Source organism: Orbicella franksi, chromosome 4 (assembly GCF_964199315.1).
Source record: "Orbicella franksi chromosome 4, jaOrbFran1.1, whole genome shotgun sequence".
Taxonomy (NCBI): Eukaryota; Metazoa; Cnidaria; class Anthozoa; order Scleractinia; family Merulinidae; genus Orbicella; species Orbicella franksi.
In genome coordinates, this window is record NC_138148.1 from 8,194,801 (window position 1) to 8,202,462 (window position 7,662).

Below are 7,662 nucleotides of genomic sequence, written 5' to 3' on the forward strand. Positions count from 1 at the left end.
TGCAGGGTCGTTTTCCTACTTGAAGGCCACTTGATGTTGAGATTGCTCCCGTTTCTTTAGGGCTATCAGTGGTTTGAAGAACATTGTTTGCCGACAAATTGATCTTTTTCAGCCACTCACTAACTTCATCAAAACTGATTATTCTCTCCTTCCGTTTCTCGCTTTCCGCGTGAGTTGTGTGGCAGGCGTGCCCAACAGGAACGACCTCTTCTGACTCTCCAGCGAGGGGCAATGTTTCTGTATTGTCAGTCGTTTCCTCGCTGTTTACTGTTTCCTTGCTTGGCATGTCTGAAAGGCGAGGAGACGAGAGTGAAGCGGTGGATAAATTGCTTGAGGTGATGCTGAGATGTCTTGCGTACACGCCGCTGCCAAAGTGAACCATGCGGACATCACCGCTGTCCAAGAAAGCCGGCATTTCATCTCGGATGACAATTGGAGCACACTGTGTGTCGAATGAGCTAGAATCTAATGAATTCCTGGATTTTGCTGGCTTTGCTTCCCTATCTGTTAAAAACGAACTGTCAGTAAGTCCTGGAGGCTCACTTCTCTCGTCAAATGAATGTCTTGAAGCTGATAGCATTGTATACCTATCTAAACTTGATGTTACATCTAGCGACAACGAGCTATGGAATGGTTCTGAAGTCTCGTTTTGCCAATTTATTTCTGAAGTTTTCACACCCATATCGACTTTTACTGAAATTTTCAGCTCTTCACTTTCGTCAGCACTTAGCTGTGTAACTGAATCTAACGCTTCCTGCCTTATGTTTCCTTTGGACGTTTCGTTTTCCTCGTTTACAGAAGAAGAGTCTCCTTGTTTCTCTTTACGTATGCCAATAAATTTAAGAAACTTGGAAAGCAATAGATTAGCCACTTCCATGTCCTCACTATTTTCGTCTGAACTGGTGGAGTCTGAGTGTGCGTCATTTAAAATTGCCACAAACAAGTTAATGAGAATTGCCATCGTAATGAAAAGGAGACTTTGGACATAAAGCCTGAAAAATATAATGCGGGTATTTTCCAGTTTAGAACGCAACACAGAGTCTCCTAGACACATGAGAAATTGCGAGGCAATAGTTCGGTGTATTGTAGAAAACATGTAAACATTCTTGCCAAAGAGGAGAAATCCTGCATGCCCGTATGCGGTAAAGATAACGCAGAACACGACTGCATAGCTTAAGATGGGTTTCAAGGACTTCCGAACTACTTGGAACAGCACTATGATATGGCTGTTGAATTTGAGTAGCCTTAGAAGACGTAGCGCTACAGTTGTGACTGCGATGCAGATTACGTAGTTTTCGATCTCCAACCAGAGCAATGCGTCGTGAAAGCTGACAGACACGAACGGGTTTGCCACAAGTTTCTGCAGCACTTGCACTGTCTGTCTCTCCCTTTCAATGGAAATGGCCAAGACCAGGACTGCGCTAACAATCTGAAGCATTTCAAGCCAGTTCCATATCGATTTGAAGTAAGCACATTTCAGACGGTAAAGTCTGATGCACTCGGTTACCAAGTAATACCCAAGAACGAAAGCAAATAACAGTATATTGGCCATGTACATTTCATTAAAAGCTGAATCTGATTTCGCCATCGGAATCACCGGGATTCGCATAGAAGTTTCCAAAAGGCCAGACGGGAGCATCTCAAAATGTAAAGTTACATCCACAAGCAGCTTAGTGGCTACATTAAACTTTGAAAATTCGGCCAAGATAGCTCTAGTCTGACGATCTATCCATCCATTATTGACCAGATCTTTCAAAATTCGACGAGCCGTAGAATCGTCGTATCCAAGATTAGCCACGTAACCACCACCACTGTAGAGAGAATGTACGCCTCGGCTTTTATGGATACCGGTATCATCTTCAGTACTGTATATCCAGTTTTCGGGACACGAAATACTTGTCCAGTTAAGGGACGTCTTATTTGATAATGCGCTCCATGAACCCAATTTATCCTCTTTATCTTGACGGTAAAAGTCGTAACAAGATGAAATAATATTCTTAAAAACATCGGGCACATCACAAGAATCTGCATAAAATTAAAAAAAACAAAACAAGACAAAACAAAACAAAACAAAAAAAACTTACAACAATTATCGGTGAGTTCAAACATAAGTCAGTTGGCGGCAAATAACCTATAGAAGAAAACGCTTGATCGCTTTCAATTTGGTAGAGTAATTAGCCTTTCATCTAAAAAAAAACAAATCATCCCATCTTAAATTATATGTCAAATTATTCTCGCATTTTTATTTGTTCTTACATATGATCTATTGAAGGAGAGACGCATATATAGATGACGTCCTCAATAGTTTTCTTTGTTTCTTTATATAAAAGAATTAGATTTTAAGTCTCCTTGCGCCAGTTCAGTAATAGATCAGAGAAGACGTCAAAATGTGGTGAAAACATACCTCATTTTGACGTCATCTGTGATATATTACTGAACAGACGCAAGGAGATATAGAATCTATTTGTTAAACACGCACTGTAGTAATACAGCAACACTTACAGTACATTTCTGTCTATGTAACACTGACTAGTTTAGAAGTGCGAAACAATGTCAAACTATACTTCGTTACCTTTCATAACCCTAAGCTGTCTCAAACGTGGCATGCCAACTAAAATGGACCTCTTGTTTCCTGTGTATTCGGTCGTTGTTTCCCTCTGCCCATTGTACCACTTACCAGCATACACCACGGGAATGAAAAGGTCGTCAAGCCATGTCCAGAGCTGTGACGTGTTCTTGACCTGTGAAATGTTATACAGTCGTACCTTTCAACATGTTGAATGGCCACTTGGGGCCAGAGGAAAGTGGCCTTTGTAGAGTGGTGGCTGTCATGGGAAGATAGGGGTGTAACATGACACCTGTTTTGTTGTTGTTGTTGTTTTTTTTTTTCTTTTTTTTTCGGGGGGGGGCAACATTTCGTTTCTTAAAAGAAATGCTTGTTTTAGCATATAAATACAATTCACAATTTCAATGTATCGTTTAAATAGAAAGCAAACAGACAGAGAAAACTGATGGGGGCTTGTATACATCGTTCGTCAGTCTTAAACTAGACACGTTGTCGAGAGGTTATAGGGAACCTAAGAACGACGACGGCAACGGCAACGGCAACGTCACCGAACAAGTTATGAGTAGAACAATGGATGTGCACGTGCGTTATAATTCTTGGTACATTTCTTTGCCGTCCTCTTCACATCGACAACGCGAAATGACCAAATTCTGCGTTGTATGGAGAAGGTGAACCACGACGGCTAATTTTTTTACATTTTTATTTCAACTATCGCTGTGTTCTGGGTTTCGTCTTGCGATAGTTTTGACAGTGATAAACAAAGTAAATGACTTTAGAGTACCGCGAGATTCGTAGGTAAAATATAAATTCATTTATTAATCGACTTTGTCCTCGGCGTCGCCTTCGTGGCTTCTTCAGCTCCCTATTTTGGCAGTCGGGGCGCGATTTAGTGGCCGTTGCCGTTGTGGAGCGGTGAACGTCGTAGAGAGATTAATATAATAAAGGAATGTGTGGATTGTTCGCCGGGACAAAAAATGCTTGGCCGTAGAGAGAGGTGGCCGTCAGTTCAAGTTCGACTGGAGTCAAAAATGTAATGTTTTACGTGTTATGCAGGTGCTCCGCAAAGGACATGCTAGGCAAGACATTATGAGGGTCCAATTGCGAATAAAAAGTTGTGACTGTGTTAAAACTCTTACATTCCTCTCCTACTTCCTCGTTACTTCTCTCTTACCTTATTAAACTTTGTAAAAGAGTTTCGCGTGGTTTCAGCAATGTGATGTCTTTGTTTACTCTTATCTCCATAACAGACAAACATGAGAAGGAGAAGGAAGAAGCAAGCAAATAGCATATCTCTTGCAAATATGTTCGTTTTCCTTTCAAGAACTCTGTATTTCCTTTGTTGCTCGATATCATTCTTAGCGATGTCAAACATTGTTTCAGGATGATCAGATTGGACCCTTTTCCCGTTTTCCGCGAGGTCACCGGCACGGTTTCCTTTACTTTTACATCTCAGAGCCAGAATAACTGCTAAAACAACGATTTTCAGGGGCTGTGAAACAAATATATCCTCAGTCGTACTCAAGAAGATGGAAGACAACCATCGTTCCGATTTCCCTCTTCCCCATTGAAGAGAATAAAGAATCGTAAAAACCGAAGCTAGCAGTGAACCAACAATACAAACAAAACAGGCGACATAGATGCAAAAATGAGGCAGCTGGAACTGTTTTCTGCCATCATCGTCATAGCAAGTATCCCGGTCAATGGTTATTCCTAGACGCTGACTCTTGCGAAATAAGAATACAACGAAAAAGGTAGTCGGGAAGGCGACCAATGCAGTGGTAACAGAAACCGAAAGTTCTCTGGCTGTCACTTTGAGAGGCCCGACGTGAATAGCTGGCGTTTCATCGCGATTTTCGAAGTAGAAAATTGCAGACACAATCATTATCCATAGCAGAAAGAAGCAACAGCACGTTAGTCGTTGGACGCGAGTAAACAAATCCCTTGCCTCTTTTGTAGCTATTGAGAACCACAGATGGTAGTTTGCAAGACCGTACGTCCGCGCGTTACTGAACTCGGTTTTAAAGTCAGGGGATCTCTTGACGCTTGAGGAGTGGAGCTCCAATGTCGTGCTCCCGTCTTCTAGTTCTAGGCCCAACCAACGATAACAGGGGAATTTCCATCTAGAATTTGCCTGTATATCTGTGATAGAAATCTCGTTCAGAAACCAGGATGGGTCTTCGCCGGAATTGTCATGACCAACCCGGATCTTAACTAGAGACCCAATTGGCTGATCGACAGTGAAAAGAAAGTTGTCTGAATTACCTCGACTAAAGAGCTTCCTGCTTTCATCCCGGTTACATGAAAACTCAATAACACCGCTAGAGGCGTCAGTTCCGTAAAGAATCATGCATACTCTGGCAGAAGTACCCGAGTTTCGCCATGCTCCAGTACTGATAGATGCTTTGTATTGGTGGAGGGAGTCCTTTGATGATAGTAAAGGCGTAATGACACCTACCTAAAATATAACAACAGTTATCATGAAAGATCAATAGCAGTAAGTGGTGCAATGATGTCTTTTGTGCTATATTAAGTAGCCCTAGGGGAAGGTCAGCCCAATCTGCGCTGGCCAGAAAATACTGTAGTTTCGGGCAGAGTCGGAATGCACACTATTGCGGCATATGATGCGGCATATGAGGGATTGAATTGTATGGCACACGCGTATATTGTTCTTGCAGATTAGTTTTAGCAACGTACCTTTTCAAGATCTCGCTTGTCGGCCCTCCGTGCGAAGATTACAGCGATGAAATAAATAAGAAACACAACTGCCACTGCCACAATAACGGGGACATCCCCCGGGTCATTAACGCTCTTAAATCCTAGTTGCACCTGATCGAAGTCTATTGTGTTGGGCGTCACCAGAAAGTAACCACCAAAAGATGTTAGGTGATTACAAAGACATTGCACGGTGGACGGGGTGGAATTGGTACCAGGCTGAAAAGAGAAGCAACAAAAGAATTGAGTGATTGAAGACGTATTTTATATCGTCATGATCACTGTGCTTGTCTTCATCGGTATCACTCTTGTGAGTCATTAAGGGCCGGTCAGCGTCAAATTGACGGACTGTGAGGACGATTTTGCCCACCTGGTTTGGCCATCTAGAGGAAAGGTTTTCTCATAAAGAGTTTCAGCTAGTTCTTAAAAGTTTTACGGCGCTTGGCTGAAAACATTATTGAAACCCGTGACTATCTGTCTGATGGTAACCAAAACATGCACAGGAACAATACACTGAACTCAGTACATGAAAGTAGACTACAAGTACCTCAAACTAGGGTGGATCTCTGCAACTGCAGCATCATGCAGATTGGGCCACTGATGGTGTTAGTAACTAATAAGACTGTCCATCAAACAATACTTATTATGACTGCCGCAGAGTGATCAAAAAAACATTTACCAAAAACTTGCTTTTCATCTTTTGTAGCAGACAGTTGCTTCGAGCATGATGAGAACGTTATTTTCCATAGCGCAATTCCCTGACTTTGTCGACACTTCAAAACAAAATTAAATTTAAATTGCCGCGATAAGGTACTAAATTCTATCCCCTGCTTTCCCTCTACTGTATAATTTTTCCTTTGTCTTTGCCCTGACCAGTTGCACCCATCTACCACCTTCAACGAAAATATCTGATGACTAAACGCTTTTCGTGAAATTATTTCATCTACTTGTACTTACTTTACATCCTTCACTCATCCACTGCTCTTCAGTCTCGGACCAAAACAGGCATCCAGTTGAGTCGACCTCCAACGTAAAATTCACGGATGTTTCTGGGTCGTATGGAGCGTTTTTAACCGTCACGTTGACCACCGGTTGTGGCGTTGGGGGATCCTTGAGCTTCACGCATAACTTTTCATCTTGATTATCTAACTGGGAAAGGGATCTTGACCTCCATTTTGTGGGGGCATTCAGCGCTAAGACGTTAAGAGATTCGCTTTTCGAGGCAGATCTTCGTTCCCTTGATTTCGTCGTTTGGATCAGCCCAATAAAATATTTTCCAATGCGTTCAGCATCAAACCATACTTGGGTGCTGACATTGCAAATCTCTTCCCCATTGTGGCAAGTTTCTTCATCTATAGTGGCAAAGTAATCATAATCTTCCTTTGTTGGCCTTGCGCCGTACTTTACGTACACTTCAAATGGTGCAGACCTTTCAAGTTTGAACGACAGCTGGACTAAACTATTTCCACGATTCTCGGTAAAGACTCGATGCAACATAACATCAGGGACTGAGTACTCCTCAACTGGTGTTGTTCTGTTCTCAGTATTCTTCAAAGGAACTGTCAATGATATGGCCGAGTGCAGGTTTGAGATATTGATTACCTTCCCGTTTTCATCCTTTAGGGTCACGCTAAGCACTTTTGAGTTGATATCATCAAGGGATTGATGGCCTAAAATATGAGGGTTGATGTTGTAGCTGATCATCTACAAAAGAGGGGACACGAAATGTTGCAAACATTTACAACCTGATCTTTTGAAATAATTATTCAGAACTTAATTCAAGCGATTTTTCTGTACAGCGGAATTCGAATTTCTCGAATCCTCGATTTTTTTGAAATTTTCTACCATAATTTGATCCAAAAATCTTTTTTTTTTCCAGTGTGGCATTACCTCAGATATCTCGAGCTCTAAATCTCTCGAGCCAATCGTAAGTTTCTTTTCCTTTTGAGGAACTGCAATCGGCAATACAACTGCATAACATATAGTTCGCTCCAGTAGAAGTAGGTTTGTGTCCCTTTCAGACTGCACTTACACCCATACCTCAATTTCAACTTTATTCTCGTATGCATCTTCGTCACCACAAAAGTGCACGCGGCAGCCAACGAATCCCGTCCGTTTCATTCTGGCATAATAGGTTGCCACTTCAAAGGGTGGCATCTATTCTTTGTGGTTAAAAAAAGCGCGAGGTGCATAGTGCATACCCTTAAAATTACCACTGAAAGCCCCATAAAGTTGACATTCACGCAGACATTAAATAAAGATGGTACCAGGTCAAATAAATATTATTCACTTCACACAAAAACTTTAAGAGATTATATCTTAATACTCCTAATACTGAACAGTACGTCACTAGTTTTGGTAGTTAAATTCACACATTACCTGAA

General features: G+C 41.7%; 3 protein-coding genes across 3 annotated transcripts in view; all 3 read right to left on the reverse strand.

The window, feature by feature from the left end:
* LOC145485330 (uncharacterized) overlaps positions 1–2,057 on the reverse strand; it is a 2,409-nt gene extending 352 nt beyond the window's left edge. Inside the window, exon 1 of the mRNA XM_081464011.1 lies at positions 1–2,057. This exon is cut by the window's left edge and continues 352 nt beyond it. Coding sequence (XP_081320137.1) covers positions 1–1,639 — 1,639 coding nt within the window. The 5' untranslated portion in view covers positions 1,640–2,057.
* Positions 2,058–2,157: 100 nt separating this feature from the next.
* LOC145485473 (polycystin-1-like protein 3) lies at positions 2,158–5,975 on the reverse strand. Its single transcript, XM_081464138.1, has 5 exons — positions 5,958–5,975; positions 5,261–5,497; positions 3,738–5,021; positions 2,678–2,741; positions 2,158–2,186 (listed from the first exon to the last, which is right to left on the reverse strand). The coding sequence occupies exons 1-5, from the start codon at positions 5,973–5,975 to the stop codon at positions 2,158–2,160; spliced, it is 1,632 nt and encodes a 543-aa protein (XP_081320264.1).
* On the reverse strand, positions 5,073–7,662 carry LOC145485281 (uncharacterized). Its single transcript, XM_081463968.1, has 2 exons — positions 7,658–7,662; positions 5,073–6,982 (listed from the first exon to the last, which is right to left on the reverse strand). Exon 2 carries the CDS (start codon positions 6,980–6,982, stop codon positions 6,218–6,220), a length of 765 nt encoding a protein of 254 aa, XP_081320094.1. The 5' UTR covers positions 7,658–7,662; the 3' UTR covers positions 5,073–6,217.

Coding starts and splice junctions, on each gene's coding strand:
- LOC145485473 (XM_081464138.1), bottom strand. Junction 2,742..3,737: donor CTTTTACAAAGTTTAATAAG/GTAAGAGAGAAG, acceptor AACATTTCACAG/GTCAAGAACACGTCACAGCT. Junction 2,187..2,677: donor CATTCCCGTGGTGTATGCTG/GTAAGTGGTACA, acceptor GTTTTTTTTTAG/ATGAAAGGCTAATTACTCTA.
- LOC145485281 (XM_081463968.1), bottom strand. CDS start 6,982: ATGATCAGCTACAACATCAACCCTCATATTTTAGGCCATCAATCCCTT.